The sequence below is a fragment of the Pongo abelii genome, chromosome 20 (assembly GCF_028885655.2).
Source record: "Pongo abelii isolate AG06213 chromosome 20, NHGRI_mPonAbe1-v2.0_pri, whole genome shotgun sequence".
Lineage (NCBI taxonomy): Eukaryota > Metazoa > Chordata > Mammalia > Primates > Hominidae > Pongo > Pongo abelii.
In genome coordinates, this window is record NC_072005.2 from 43,741,660 (window position 1) to 43,758,160 (window position 16,501).

Below are 16,501 nucleotides of genomic sequence, written 5' to 3' on the forward strand. Positions count from 1 at the left end.
GAGCAATACCTCATCTCTGAAAAATAAAATAAAGTAAAACTCTGTTATTTTTAAGGTGAAGGAACTGATAAGCACAAAATTTAGGACAGTGACTTCTTCCTGGAGGAGGCAGGGAAATGGGAAGTGGGGAAGCCCACGGGTAGATGTTAGCACCACCGTTCTAGTCCTGGGGTTGGGTGGTAGCTTCAGGGAGTTTGTTTTATGATGATGACAAATACAACTTACAGATACTCTTTTGAAGATATTATATATTAAAAGATAAAAAGAAAATTTTCCAAAAAATGAAGGAATCCAACTTGCAGAGGGACATCTCATCCCCAGGGGGCAGAGGCGAGAACGGTCTTGAGCAGCCTGCAGAAGCTGTAGGTTGCGGGCAGCCGCAGTGGATCCGGGAAGAGGGGCCCAGGGGCATCCCAGCTTCTCTCGCCCTGTGCTCAGCATCCTCCCCTTCATCCTGAGCAGTGAATAGCAGAAGGGATATGACTGGCGGGGGAAAGTTCGGTCGGTCTGTCTGTCTGTCCGTCCATCCATCCGTCTGTCCGTCCATCCTCCCAGGGCAGGGGTACCCTCCCACTCACCCTCTGCCTCCTTCCTCCCCTGTCTCCTTCCAGGCCTGTCAGCTTCCCAGAAACCCCTTACACAGTATCACCAGCAGGGGCCGACAGAGTCCCTCCCTACCGACAGCCTTCTGGGAGCTTCTCCACCCCCGGCTCGGCCACCTACGTGAGATACAAGCCATCCCCAGAAAGGTCAGCCTCTCTCCATTCTTTTCATGTTAAGGGATCTGATGAAAGCTGTGGCTCCTTCTTCCCCAGCAAATGCACACCCCCACAATTCTATTTGACATTTTATGGTGTTTCTGGACCCCTGAAGGTCCTCAGAGGAACCCCATGGGGTGGTTATGTCTTGTGTTTTGGAGCGAAACTGGGCCGGGCTGGGCAGGACCCATCGTTGGCTTTCCTTGCAGCAGAATTTTGATTGCTGTTCTCTGTTCTCTTGACACCTGTCGAGCAAGAGCATCCACCATGCAGCACGGCCATGCATCTAACTGTCTCCAGCCTTAAGCCCCTAGGACCAGGCTGCCAGCATTACCCAGTTTTCGAGATCTTTCAGGCTTCAGTTCTGCCCACTTGCGTCCATCTGCAACCTGGCAGCCTGAGAGATCTCCCCAAACCCTCCATGGCTCCCCAGTACCCTCAGGATAAACTTGGCATTCAAGGCCCTTCAGGCTCTGGCTCCGGCTGATCTTATTCCCCAGCTGCCTTCAGCCCTCGTGCCCTCTGTTCTTCCTCTGCCCCCAGGTCCCTGTCTCAGGGGCAGCCACATCATTCCCAGTCCTTGGGCCTGAGCTGTGGGCCTCATCCTGTGAATGTCCCCTTTCTCCTTCTCCTTGCAGTGGTCTTCCTCCTGAGCATCTCTGTCACCCACCCTCTCCTCCTTTCCCTGCTCTCTTGCTCAGGCCACCACAGTGGGCTTCCAGCCTTCATCTCACCTCCTCTGGTCTATCCTCCACTCAACAGCCAGAGGGATCTTTCTGTGTCTTTTTTTTTTTTTTTTTGAGACCACTCTGTCGCCAGACTGGAGTGCAATGGCGCAATCTCAGCTCACTGCAACCTCCACCTCCCGGGTTCAAGTGATTCTCCTGCCTCAGCCTCCCAAGTAGCTGGGACTACAGGCTCCCGCCACCACGCCCAGCTAATTTTTGTATTTTTAGTAGAGACGGATTTTCACCATGTTGGCCAGACTGGTCTCAAACTCCTGGCCTCAAGTGATCCGCCTGCCTCAGCTTCCCAAAGTGCTGGGATTACAAGTGTGAGCCCCTGTACCCGGCCAGATCTTTCTATATCTGAACATGCCTGTCCCCTGCTCCAAACCCTCCCACCACTCCCAGAGCCCTCAGGACACAGCTTTGGCCCCTCCCTATGGCCACCAAGGCCCCTGCGAGTCTCGTGCAGTGCCACACTTTAGCCACACTAGCCACTCCCAGCTTCCTAGGGGGACTGTCTGTATTTCAGAGCCTTGATGGTGTTCCTTCCTTGGCCTGAATATGCTTCACACTCCTCGCCCACACTCCCCCCATCCTACCAACTCGAGCTTCTGTGCCCCTCTCCAGAACCCTTCTCTGGAGCTCCCTCTTGAGGCAAGGCACTGCCCCCCAATTCCCTGTGTATTTCCTGACCGTGGCCTTGAGCCCTCTCCATCCTTCTTAGCCAGCTAAGAGTGTGTGTGCTTGCGCACGTGCATGTATGTGCACCTGTAAGACAGCAAGAGAGAGACAGAGAGCGTAAGCGTGCTCTTCAAGACCTCCCATCACATAGTACAGAGTCCGACACATGGCTGATCTTTGGTATATATTGGATGAAAGGATGGAGTGAGTGAGTTTGTTAAAATGAAACCACCTGCCTTAAGACCAGGGATCAGGCCACCAAACCAGTGGTTCTCAATCTTTAGCAGGCATTAGAATCACCCAGAGGAGGACTTGATAAATACAGATTACCAGGCCTGAGCCCCAAATTTCTGACCTGGTAGGTTCAGGGTGCTGCACCAGGGACCATTCTCTGAGAGTCGCCACAGTCATCCATTGTTAGATTCTAAGCCTCTTGTTCAATTGGAGAAACATGCCCACTGTTTCTTCTTCTAGTAGCCACCATTCAGCTTTCATTCAGCAAAGGGTCTCAGGAGCTTTCTGGTGTGCCAGGAGGAGTATTTGAGATACTCAATTATGAGGGGGTTCTGTAGTCAGCCCTTGCTGACTGTGATGGAGAGGATCGTATAAACCATGTGCACTCTGATGAGCACTCTAATAGAGGAAGAGGGAACACAGCCCAGCCCTGGAGGTCTAGGCTGGCTGCCTGGAGGTGACATCTGAACAGAACTTTGAGGGACTAATAGGAGTCTGCCACAGAGAGGAGAGAAAAAGTCATTCCAAACAGAGCAAAGGCCACAGACATGAACAATCAGGATGCTGTGAAACACAGGAGAATCAGAGAGGAATCGAGTGTGTGTGGGACATGGGGTGTGGGGGCACCCAGGTGACAGCAGGGGCTGAGGTTGGAAATGGCAGTCAGAGTGACTCACCAGTAACAAAGGTGGTGGCAGTGGTGTTACCGAAAGCTCTTGGGAACTGTTGTTGTTGTTTTTTTTCCCCTAAAGTCTTGGTATCTCCGTTTATTATTTTCTTTTAACTTTTTATTTTGTAATAATTACTGAGTCACAGGAAGTTGCCAAAAAAACCATACAGGTGGCCAGGCACAGTGGTTCACGCCTGTAATCCCTGCACTTTGGGAGGCTGAGATGGGTGGATCATCTGAGGTCAGGAGTTCGAGACCAGCCTGGCCAACATGATGAAACCCCGTCTCTACTAAAAATACAAAAAATTAGCTGGGTGTGGTGGCATGCGCCTGTAATTCCAGCTACTCAGGAGGCTGAAGCAAGAGAACTGTTTGAACCTGGTAGGTGCAGGTTGCAGTGAGCCAAGACTGTGGCACTGCACTCCAGCCTGGGCAACAAGAGCAAAAACTCCATCTCAAAAAAAAAAAAAAAAAACATACAGGGAGGTCTTGTGAACCTGAACCCTTCACGCAGCCTCCCCTATTGTTAACATCTTGTATGGTTATAACGCAATATCAAAGCAAGAGGTTGACATGGGGACAGGCCTACAGCTTATTCAGAATTCACCAGTTATACATGTACTCATTTGTGTGTGTGTGTCTGTAGCTCTGTGCAATTTGATCACATGTGAAGTGTTGTGTAACCATCACGAGGTGCTTCATGCTACCCTTTTATAGCCACACCCATCTCTTCCCCCCATGCCTAACCCCTGGCAACCATTCACCATTCATCTGTTCTGAGGCTCTTTTTTTTTTTTTTGGAGACAAAGTCTCACTCTATCAGCCAGGCTGGAGTGCAATGGCACGATCATATAGTTCACTGAAGCCTCACTCTTCTGGGCCCAAGCAGTCCTCCCATCTCAGCTTTGCAATTAGCTAGGACTGCAGGCATGCACCACCACACCCAGCCAATTTTTCTTTTCTTTCATAGAGACAAGGTCTCGCTGTGTTGCCGAGACTGATCTTGAAGTCCTTGCCTCAAGCCATCCTCCCACCTGGACATCCCAAAGTGCTAGGATTACAGGTGTGAGCCACCACGCCCAACCTGTCTTTTAATTATTGTTATTTCATGATGAATGTTAGATTAAAAAAATCGGATGTATGTATGCTTCAGAGGTTGTCTTTTTCACTCAGCAGAATATCCTTAAGGTTCATCCACGTCGCGAGTCTCTAGTTCATTCATTATGCTGTTTATTCCGTGGTCTAGATATACCACAGTTTAACCACTCACCCATCAAAAGACATTTGGGGGAGTGCATATTCAGGGCACTTTGAATCTATGCTGCTGGGTTGAAATAAAAGTTTTTAAAAATATTAAAAATATATTTTAAAAAAATTTAAAAAGACATTTGGGTAGTTTCCAAGTTTTGGCTGTTATGAATATTCATGCGGTGAAGATGTACATTCAGGCATACAGGTTTCTGCATGAAAATAAGTTTTCATTTCTCTGGGATAAATGCCCAGGAGTACAATTGCTTACCGTATGGTAAGTCCATTTTTAGTTTGAAAAGGAACTGCCAAACTGTTTTCCAGAGTGTCTGTATCATTTTACATTCCCACCAGCAGAGCGTGAGTGATCCGGGTCTCCACATCCTCACCATTTGGTGTTGTCACTGTTTTTCAGTTTAGCTATTTTGATAGGTGTGCAGTGATATCTCACTGTGATTTTAATTTGCATGTTCCTAATGGCTAACGATATTGAACACCTTTTCATGTCTTATTTGCCAACCCTGTATCCTCTTCAGTGAAGTGCCTGTGCGTGTCTTTTGTGCGTCTTCTAATTGGATGTGATGGTGTTCAGTGTCTGAGAGTTCTTTGGACGTTCTAAATACAAGTCCTTTTTCAGATATGCGATTTGCAAATATTTCCTCCCAGCCTTTAGTTTGTCTTTTTTACAGGGTCTTTCACAGAACAAAAGTTCTTTATTTTATTTTTTATTTTTATGTATGTATGTATTTATTTATTTATTTTGAGACGGAGTCTTGCTCTGTTGCCCAGGCCGGAGTGCAGTGGTGCCATCTCGGCACCAGGTTCAAGTGATTCTCATGCCTCAACCTCTCATGAAGCTGGGATTACAGGTATACACAACCCTCCCAGCTAATTTTTGTATTTTTAGTAGAGACAGGGTTTTGCCATGTTGGCCAGGCTGGTCTCAAACTCCTGGGCTAAAGTGATTCTCCTGCCTTGGCCTCCCAAAGTGCTGGGATTATAGGCATGAGCCACCACACCCAGCCTAAGTTTTTTATTTTGATAAGGCCCAAATTATCTTTTTTTTATTATTATTATTTTATGGATCAGGTTTTTGGTGTTGTCTAAGAACTCTGCTTAGTGCTGGGTCCTGAAGATTTTCTCGTGTTTTTTTTCTGTTTTACTGTTTTACATTTAAGTCCATGATCCATTTTGAGTTTTGTTTGTTTTATTTTGTTTTAATTTTTGTGTAAGGTGAGAGGTTTAGGTTGAGGTTCCTTTATTGCCTGTGGTTGTCTGATTTACTCCAGCGCTATTTATTGAAAAGGTTACCCCCACTCCACTGTACTGCTTTTGTTCCTTAAGGCAAAAATGGGGGAGTGCAGAATTAATTGGATATCCTTGTGTGGATCTGTTTCTGGGTTCCATTGATCTATACGCATGATCTCAGTGAGTCCTCCCAGCAACTCCTTGAGGTGGGTAGTTTAATTACCCTCATTTTACAGAGGGAAACTACAGCTCAGTGAGGTGAATTTGCTTGGCTAAGGTCGCTCTGCCAGGACATAACAGAGCCAAGATGAGAACCCAGGACTATGGTTCCAGAGGGCTGACCCTGACACAGAACTTTGGGAGGCTGAGGTGGGAGGATTGCTTGGGCCCGGGCTGTCAAGGCTTCAGTGAGCCAGGTGTGTGACATTGCACTCCAGCCTGGGTGACAGAGTGAGACTCTGTCCCAAAATAATTAATTAAGAAGGAAGGGGCCGGGCTCGGTGGCTCAAGCCTGTAATCCCAGCACTTTGGGAGGCTGAGGTGGGTGGATCATGAGGTCAGGAGTTCGAGACCAGCCTGGCCAAGATGGTGAAACCCCGTCTCTACTAAAAATACAAAAGTTAGCCGGGCATGGTGGCAGGCGCCTGTAGTCCCAGCTCCTCGGGAGGCTGAGGCAGGAGAATCACTTGAACCCGGGAGGCAGAGGTCGCAGTGAGCTGAGATCACACCACTGCACTCTAGCCTGGGTGACAGAACAAGACTCCGTCTCAAAAAGAAAAAAAAAAAAGGGAAGGAACTGGATCACTTGCCCCACCCCTCAACCCTTGGCAAGGTCACATTGCACCTTCGTGGCTGTGTTAACTGTGAGGATTTACTCAAGTCACGTGACAGAGGGCTGGCTCCCAGAGTGGAATCTGGGCAAGCAGGAATGGTGGTGATGGCTGCTGGAGTGGCAGCCAACAAGGCTACATCATCTGACCGTCATTTTGCCCAGGCATCCTGTCATTCACCTGTCTATTGTTCCATCGGTTGATGTGGGAGATTGACAGAGCGGGCTGGAGCTCTCCGCCCGGTGAGGCTCCTGCCCACAGTCCTGTCTGTCTTGGTGCTTTCCTCTGTGGCCAAGAGGGAAGCTCAAGCCAGCGTCCCATAGCCCAACCCTGCTCCCTGTAAGGTGCCTCCCCAGAGTCAGTACCTCCAGCTTCTGCCTGGAGACACCTGAAACCATAGCTAGTCAGCTCATCCCAGAACACCAAACCCTTTATAAAGTGAGTTATCTTCCAAGAAGAGATAATTACTTTAGAATTACTCAGATGAGGTTAAAGACAGCAATTTGATCTTCTCTTCTGCCAGGGATGTTTCCCCAGAGCCATGTGTGATGAGATGCTGGAATGTCCCAATTTCCAATCAGTTTGACCAAAATTGGACAGCGATAGACTTGGTCCGAAATGGGATATATTCAGCATCCCAATGAATGGTCAACATAGGTCAGTTTGCATTGGGATAATAAAAAGTCTTGTTAGTTGGGTGGGGCATAGTGGCTCACACCTGTAATCCCAGCACTTTGGGAGGCCAAGGTGGGCAGGTGCAAGCAGATCACTTGAGGCCAGGAGTTTGAGACCCGCCTGGCCAATATGGTGAAACCCTGTCTCTAATAAAAATACAAAAATTAGCTTGGCATCTTGGCGTGTGCCTGTCTTCCCTTGGGAGGCTGAGGCGAGAGAATATCGCTTGAACCCTGGAAGCAGAAGTTCGCGTCACTGCTGCACTCCAGCCTAAGCAATAGGGCAAGACTCCGTCTCAAAAAAACAAAAAAAGTCTTGTTAGCAAGAGAAGTACATGGTTGGATAAAGTACAGGTTGTCTGATTGGGGAAAGTAGCTGAGAGATGAAACAAGGTAAAATATGCCCAACTAAAGAGGAGGGTCTATGTATTACGATTAGGTTTAGCTGCATAGTATACAAAATAGTGGTTCTGACAAGATTGTTTCTTTCCCCACATTGACGGGAAACCAGGCCCCCCCTCCTTGATGTATTGCTGTCCTTGGCCTTTTGCCTCCTGGTTCAAAGTGGCTGTTCAAGCTGTAGCCTTGAGGAGGTGGTGAGGCAAAGGCACCCGCAGCACACTCATGAGGAAGCTTCGAGGCTGGAAGTCATGTGTGGCGCCTCCGCTTTTATCTCATTGGCCAGAGCTGCAAGGGATCCTGGGACATGTAGTCTGGTGATCCAGTCTCATTGCTGCCCCAGATACAGTTGGGATTCTGTTACCAAGGAGGAAGGAGAGGCTAGTCATGGGGAGCAGCCTGCAGCGTCCGCCACTCAGACTTTCCGCTCTCCCCGGTCTCATCCTAGCCATTTTTCCTGAGTGCTGAGGATTTCACAGAGACTTTTTGGGAAAACTGAGTAAGTGCATCAACACTCCGATCTCCAGCAAGGATGGAGCCACATTTTACCAGGCAGCTAGCCAGGTGTGAAGTCAGCTAGTAAGGTGAAGATTGCTTATAGTCAAAGTTGCTTTTGTAAAATCCCTTTGGTAGCTGGAAACTGGGTCCTCAGACATTGAGAAAAGTAAGAATTCACGTTTCATACTTCCTGTGTTTGGGCTCTGTCTTCCTTTCCTGGAGGTGTCAGAGGTCAAGGTCTGGTTGAGGGCAGGGAGGATGGTGTGTTTTTTCCTGGCAAGTGAGTAGAGTTGAGTTTTCAGAGAGTGCAGTGCCCCTTGAAACACCCTTCTACTGTGCTCAGGGTGTTGAAGCCAGGGAGTTAGAGCAGGGTCCCTGTAGAGACAGTCCTGGCTTTGAGCTGGCAGAGTGACCCTGGATAAGTCAGTTACTTCCTCTTTGGCATCTTGGGGGATCCCAGTTTATCACCTCACCTCTCCCCACCAGATCCTCCCAAGTTGAAAGTACAGATGCCGGGAGCCAACCAGGGAATTGCAATATCAACACTTTTTTTTTTTTTTTTTTTTTGAAATGGAGTCTTGTTCTGTCGTCCAAGCTGGAGCGCAGTGGCACAATCTTGGCTCACTGCAACCTGCAATCTCTGCCTCCCAGGTTCAATTGATTCTCCTGCCTCAGCCTCCCAAGTAGCTGGGATGTCACAGGCACACACCACCACACCTGGCTAAGTTTTGTATTTTTAGTAGAGACGGGGTTTTGCCATGTTGGCCAGGCTGGTCTCAAACTCCAGAGCTCTAGTGATCTGCCTGCCTCGGCCTCCCAAAGTGCTGGGATTACAGGTGTGAGCCACCACACCTGGCTAATATCAACATTATTAATGGAGGCTCAGTAACTCCCCCAGAGCACAGGGCCTGTGTCAGTGAGGTGCTTGTGGCTGAAGTAACCAAAATTTGGCTCAAACATTGTAGGAATTTGTTATCTCACAGAAAAGGAAGCTCAGGAGCAGGGCAGGTTCCAGGGAGGGTGAACCAGCATCTTGATCACATTATCAAGGGCCAGATTCTTTCTGCCTCCTCTCTTCCACCATCAGAGTGGGTCTCACCTGCAGGCTGGTAGCAAGAGGGCAGCAGCAGCTTATGATGTTAAATCTGGACCCAGCAGCATCTGGAAGGCAAAGAGAGGCCATCTTTTCTTGTCATCCCTCTTAGGAGCAAGGAGATTTCCCAGAAGCCTCTGGGCAGACTTACCCCATTTCAGTCAGACGGTGCTGGGTAACAGACACCTGAAAGTCTCCGTGGCTTACATCAGCAACGTTTATTTCTCAGCCCCTCCGCAGCTCCACTGCTGGTTGGCAGGGACCTCTCAGGACCCAGGCTCCCCAGGCAGCCAGCAACTCCAAGTCACTTCCCTGACAGCTCAGCTACGAGCGCTGGTCACATGACTCCCTTCAGCCAGTCTCAAGGGACCCAGAAGTGTGTCCTGCCACCTGCTTGGAAGTGGAGAACTGGAATGTTTTGTGGGCGTCTTGATAACTCTCACCTCCCTTCGTGTCTCATCAGCCAAAATTGTGTCACAGGCCTGTCTCTGAACCAACCTCAGACAGGGAGAAGACTTTCTACCACGACCGGCTGTGATCCAAGGAGGACTGGACATTAGGAAGTGTCTACAAGATTCACCCCATGATTGTAGACAGGGCCGCTGGAGCCGGGCGTGGTGGCTCACATCTGTAGTCTCAGTGCTTTGGGAAGCTGAAGTAGGCAGATTGCTTGGGCCCAGGAGTTCAAGACCAGCCTGGGCAACATGGTGAAACCAATCTCTACAAAAAATACTAAAAATTAGCCAGGCATGGTAACATGCAGCTATAGTACCAGCTACTCAGGAGGCTGAAGTGGGAGGATCGCTTGAGCCGGGAGGCGAGGTTTGCAGTGAGCTGAGATTGTGCCCCACTGCACTCCAGCCTGGTTGACACAGCAAGACCCCATCTCAAAAAAAAAGAAAAAAAAAATAGAGAATGCCACTGGACAGGAGGGCACAGTGAGAGCCTTCTACCACCACCTCCCTTAAATCCTAGCCTTGCCTGTGGGTGTGCAAAGCTGGCCTCCAGGAGGACCTCTGTCTAGGGGATAACTTTATTCCATCCACTCCCCAACTGTATGAGGTAGAAAATGTTACCTCATGAGCTGGGCATGGTAGAACACACAGAGTTCTAGCCCATCAGCCAGGTGTCCCAAGTCACCATGTGTCAGGAGTCAGCCCCTGCCTAAACACTGGGCATGACGGGGCATCCTTCAGTCCTGAGAAGAAGGACCTACTGTTATCGCCTCTTGACAGCTAAGGAAACTGAGGCTGTGGGCTAGGAAGTGGCTGCATCTGTCTAGGCAAGAGGCCATGGTGAGGTTTGAAGCCCCAATTGCCCAACTCAGGGCCTGCTGCACCCATGAATGCTTCCCAACCTGCTGTCTCCATCAGAGCAAGGCAGCCCGAGAGAGGCCTGGGGCAGTAGCTGCTGGGGACATTCACCCCATGTCACAGCCAGAAAACAGGACCCCTAAGAGGAGCGCAGGGGTAGGGCTGTCGGCCCAAGCGGCCTCTGCCCCCTCCTTCCCTTAGGAACCCGCCTTGCCCCGCCGCCACCAGCTCCCTGGCAGGCTTCCCAGGCGAGACTCTCATCCCGGACCCGCAGCTAATAGCACGTTTCCAGGCTTACTCATCCAGCCTTCCTAACCGCTTTCTCTCTCTCATCCACAGCGGAGCCTCCTGTGTGTCTAAAACCCACTGGCGAGCAAGGCTCAGGCTCAGGCTCAGGTGGTTTTCGACACAGGCCGGTCTTTCACCCTGGGCATGTCTGTTCTCGTCCCCTGCAGGTACACGGCTGCCCCACACCCCCTGCTATCTCTTGATCCCCACTTCAGCCACGATGGGACGTCCAGCGGCGACTCCTCTTCCGGCGGCCTGACCAGCCAGGAGAGCACCATGGAACGCCAGAAGCCAGGTAGGGCCCCCACCAGCTGTGGCGCCCACCCGCCTGCCTCACTCTACAGGACCTCTTACTTAGAGCTTGACAGGCAACACTCCCCCTCCTGTGAGTGATGGATAAAACACAAAAGAAAGCTGTAAGCGCCACGTGTAAGACTAGAGAGGGCACCCAGGAGAGCAGCAGAACCAGCGAGTGAGATCCTTATCCATCCAGACAGGGCATCGGCAGGTGGCATCTGCTCCCGCTGATAAGGCCGGAGCTGGCGTGCAGCTGTGTGACACGGAGCTGGGAGCCACCAGGGAAGGTAGCTGAAAAAGATTAAGCATTGTGCTCTCAGGAGCAGGACTGGCTGCGTCCTGTGGCTTTTCATTACGTAAACCCTCCTGTGTTGTCTTCAACTTTTATGGACATACAGCACGTGTTAAGAGCCCACATGGCCGGGCGCAGTGGCTCACACCTATAATCCCAGCACTTTGAGAGGCCGAGGTGGGAGGATTACCTGAGGTCAGGAGTTCGAGACCAGCCTGGCCAACATGATGAAACCCCATCTCTACTAAAAATACAAAAATTAGCCAGGCATGGTGGCATGCACCTGTAATCCCAGCTACTTGGGAGGCTGAGGCAGGAGAATCGCTTGAACCCGGGAGGCGGAGGTTGCAGTGAGCTGAAATCATGCCACTGCACTCCAGCCTGGGTGACAGAGCAAGACTCTGTCTCAAAAAAAAAAGAGGCCAGGCCAAGGCAGGTGGATAATAATTTGAGGTCAGGAGTTTGAGACCAGCCTGGCCAACATGGGGAAACCCTGTCTCTACTAAAAATACAAAAATTAGCCAGGCGTGGTGGTACATGCCTGTAATCCCAGCTACTCAGGAGGCTGAGGCAGGAGAATTGCTTGAACCTGGGAGGCAGAGGTTGCAGTGAGCCAAGATCGAGTCACTCTACTCCAGCCTGAGTGACAGAGCAAGACTCTGTCTCAAAAAAAAGAAAAGAGCCTACATGATGAGGACACAGCCTGATAACCTGTCGCAGAGTAGACACACCCAGGCAGGAAACAGAACGTGGCTATTCTCTCCAAACCCCCATTCCCCTCCCAGTTAGTACGCCCAAAGGAACCCTGTCCTACTTCTCACAGCCTGAGCTTTGCCTGGTTTTGAATTTCATAGAATACAGAATCACACTGTGTCTATTTTGTGTATGTGTGTCTGATTTCTGTCACTCAGTGTTACATTTGTGACAGCCAGCCAGTGAATGTACATGGTATCGCAGTATCTGAGTGGTATCCCCCGTTGTCTGAATAAGCCACAATTTATTGCCACATCTTGGTGTTGATAGACATTTGGGTTGTTTGCAGTTGGGCTGCCTAGAGCAGTGTTGCTAGGAACATTCTTGTGCCTGTCTTTTGATGAACATATGCTCACATTTCTGTAGGGTATACACCTAGGAGTGAAATTTCTAGGTCATATGTTTAACTTTATGTTATTTTATTTTATTTTATTTTATTTTTTAGACGGAGTTTCGCTCTTGTCACCCAGGCTGGAGTGCAGTGGCACGATCTCGGCTCACCGCAACCTCCGCCTCCTGGGTTCAAACGATTCTCCTGCCTCAGCCTCCCAAGTAGCTGGGACTATAGATGTGCACCACCACACTCGGCTAATTTTTGTATTTTTAGTAGAGACGGGGTTTCGCCATCTTGGCCAGGCTCGTCTCGAACTCCTGACCTCGTGATCCACCCGCCTCAGCCTCCCAAAGTGCTGGGATTACAGGCGTGAGCCACTGCGCCCAGCTATTTTATTTTATTATTCATTTTTTTGTTTTTTTGAGACAGAGTCTTACTCTGTTGCCCAAGCTGGAGTGCAGTGGTGTAATCTCAGCTCACTGCAACCTCCGCCTCCCAGGCTCAAGCGATTCTCCTGCCTCAGCCTCCCAAGTACCTGGGACCACAGGCATGTGCCACCACTCCTGGCTAATTTTGTATTTTTAATAGAGACAGGGTTTCAACATGTTGCGCAGGCTGGTCTTGAACTCCTGACCTCAAGTGATCCACCCACCTCGGCCTCCCAAAGTGCTGAGGTTACAGGTGTGAGCCACCACACAGGGCCAGTATGTTTAACTTTATAAGAAGGTGCCAAACTGTTTCCCAAAATGACAAAGCATCTTATACTCTGTCCAGCAACATGTGAGAGTTCTAGTCGCTGCATGCCCTCACCAGCCTCTGTGTTTCATTCATCCCGGTGGGCAGGTGGTGCTACCACATTGTGGTTTTATTTTATTTATTATTATTTAAAAACATTTTTTATAGAGACAAGGTCTTGCCATGTTGCCCAGGCTGGTCTCGAACTCCTGGGCTCAGGTGATCCTCCTACCTCGGCCTCCCAAAGTGCTGGGATTACAGGCGCGAGCCACCGCACCCTGCTGACATTGTGTTTGTAATTTGCATTTTTCTGAAGACTGCTAAGATTTGAGGATCTTCTCAATGTGTCTTCCCACTATTAATCATGTTGCGAACTACTCAGATGAATATTTTAAACATAATTCCATAGAACAAACTTGTAGCCCCTTTGAAGTCTGAGAACCAGCAGATGAATGGGCGAGATGGATTCAGAAGGAAGCAAACAAATGAGCAATGTTAGAAAGCAGTGATGTCAGAGTGGGAGGGGTGGAGATGTCCTCTTAGGGAGTGTCTGAGAATTTCCAGGCAGGTGGGAGAGCTGACCCCATCAGCACACCAGCTCCCCCAGGTGCTGTGGGGTACGGAAGAGGCTGCATGCCCCAAGATGCATGGCCTGGAGAATTCCTCAGTATCTCAGCCCTTGGTTCTCTTAAACCAGAGACAGTGTCATACTATATAGTCCCAGCATTTTGGGAGGCCGAGGCGGGCCGATCTCCTGAGGTCAGGAGTTCGAGACCAGCCTGGCCAACTTGGCGAAACCCCGTCTCTACTAAAAATACAAAAAGTAGCCAGGCATGATGGTGCATGCCTGTAAACCCAGCTACTCGGGAGGCTGAGGCAGGAGAATCGCTTGAACGCAGGAGGCAGAGGTTGCAGTGAGCTGAGATCACGCCATTCCACTCCAGCCTGGGTAACGAGAGAGAAACTCTGTCTCAAAAAAAACAAAAACCAGAGACATTGGTTGGGCTTCAGGGAAGCAGGTCACACTGCTGGGGCCTCAGCCTCTTTGCTGCCTCCAGGGCGTGCATGGTTTGCTCCTGTCCTCAGCACATTTGATCATGTCACTGCCTGCAATTCTGTCATCTTTGCTCCAAGACAGATAGATTTGGATCCCTTTTTTCCTTTTTCCTCACCAAGTTCAGAAAAAGAGAAAAGTGTTGCTTGGCTATTTCATTACACACCAAAGTACAAAATGGGGAGGAAATGTTTCCTGCATACACCATGGGCCCCAAATAAGAAACTCACCATTGCCCTTCCCTTCCCTCTTCTGTTGCCTGGAGCTTGGCTCCCCTCTCACTTCCTTGGGACCTTGTTATAGTTGACTCCTAAAATTGCCACCGCCACACACACACGCCCACACGGATCAGGGGAATCTGTGTTTAGAAATCATCATGAGGCTGGGCGCGGTGGCTCACGCCTGTCATCCCAGCACTTTGGGAGGCCGAGGCGGGTGGATCACTTGAGGTCAGGAGCTCAAGACCAGCCTGACCAACATGATGAAACCCCATCTCTACCAAAAATACAAAAATTAGCTGGGTGTGGTGGCATGCACCTGTAATCCCAGCTACTCAGGAGGCTAAGGCAGGAGAATCGCTTGAACCCAGGAGACAGAGGTTGCAGTGAGCTGAGATCACACATTGCACTCCTGCCTCGGAGACAGAGTGGGACTCCGTCTAAAAAATAAAAAAAATCATCGTGAGGTCTAGAATGTATTCAAGACCCAGAAAAAAGGCCAGGGACAGTGGCTCACACCTATAATTCTAGCACTATGGGAGGCTGAGGTGGGAGGATTACTTGAGGCTAGGAGTTCGAAACCAGCCTGGGCAACCTAGTGGGACTCTGCCTCTACAAAAAATTTTAAAAAATAGCTAGGTGTGGCAGTGCGCACCTATGGTCCCAGCTGCTCAAGAGGCTGAGGTGGAAGGATGGCTTGAGCCCCAGAGTTTGAAGCTGCAGCAAGCCATGATCCACTACACTCCAGCCTGGGCGACAGAGCAACACCTGTCTCAATAAAATAAAACAATTTAAAAAAGGTGGTTCACTAAAGATGGCAAGGATCAGGCTTCGCAGCAGATGTGGGGGTTTGCCCAGCCCCGATGGAGCGAGCCATCCTAATAACAGCCGCACAGTTTTGTGGATTGTCCAGTGTGCATGCTGCACATGCCTTCGTGTTTAGTCGTCTCAGGAACACAACAGGGTGGGCACTGCGACTGCCCCCGGTTAGAGAGGAGGACGATAAGGCACAGAAAGGTTGTCACTTGTCCCAGGTCACTGCTGGTGAGCAGCGTAATCAGGATATGAACGGAGCCCTGTTGGGTCCCAGAACCCCTCCATAAGCTCCACCCATAACCCCTCACCCACAGAGTGTGAGCATCTCCCAGGCCTCAGAGCACCCAGGTTGGGAGGGTTCCTCCACGGTCACCGGCTGCCTGGAGACTGTGCCTGGCCCAGGGTTTTAGCACATCTCTCACGCTGTCCCCTGCCCAGCACGTCAAGTTTGGGGTAGGAAGGCCAGCAGGTCACTGAGGGCTGATCCAGAGAACTAGGGGACAGGATCAGGGCCTGCCGACGGCAGAGCCGGGGCAGGAGAATGCAGGGGCAGCCAGGATGGGGAGGAAGCTGCCCTTTCACCTGTGCATGCCTTCAACTGATAATGCCACCAGGCTGGGCGCCAGGGATACCGGGTGAGCCCGGCAGGCATGTTTTCTGCCTTATTGGAGCTGAAAGTCTGGTGGGAGAATTGGACAATAACAGGGACACGATGATGATAAAACATTAACAGTAATGCCGAGTATAAAGTGGAAACTAGGCCGGGCACGGTGGCTCACGTCTGTAATCCCAGCACTTTGGGAGGCCGAGGCAGGAGGATCACTTGAGGTCAGGAGTTCGAGAGCAGCCTGGCCAACATGGTGAAACCCCATCTCTACTAAAAATTAGCCAGGCATAGTGGTGGGCGCCTGTAATCCCAGCTGCTCTGGAGGCTGAGGCAGGAGAATCACTTGAACCCGGGAGGCGGAAGTTGCAGTGAGCCGAGATTGTGCCACTGCACTCCAGCCTGGGCAACAGAGCAGTCTCTATCTCAAAAAAAAAAAAAAGTAGAAACTGTCACAGTCTGCAGAAAGGATTTACAGGGTTTGGGGGGCATCTCTGAGCAAATCACATTTCAGGTGAGGTTGGAATAATGCAAAGAAGTCAGTGGGGATGAGAACATTCCAGGGAAAGTGAACAGCTAGTTGGAGACCCTGAGGTGGTGGCGACGAGGCCCATGTGGTGAGAACTGAGATCAAGGAGGGGACGGGCAGAGTATGTGGAGCCTCATGGGCCACGGGGAGGCGGTTGTCCTGTACTGAGAGTGGGACAGGAGCCGCAGGTCTCAGTCTTCTGCATAG

The 16,501-nt window shown here is 50.2% G+C and overlaps 1 protein-coding gene across 8 annotated transcripts in view; it reads left to right on the plus strand.

Moving 5' to 3' along the window:
- SIPA1L3 (signal induced proliferation associated 1 like 3) overlaps positions 1 to 16,501 on the plus strand; it is a 299,853-nt gene that overhangs the window by 233,863 nt on the left and 49,489 nt on the right. For 7 of the 8 annotated variants that reach the window (XM_054540313.2, XM_024237020.3, XM_063720074.1 and 4 more), the window contains 2 exons: positions 612 to 749; positions 10,830 to 10,957. In XM_054540313.2, coding sequence (XP_054396288.2) covers positions 612 to 749; positions 10,830 to 10,957 — 266 coding nt within the window. The remainder of the gene's footprint in view (positions 1 to 611; positions 750 to 10,829; positions 10,958 to 16,501) is intronic. The other variant, XM_063720076.1, reaches the window with a different exon arrangement.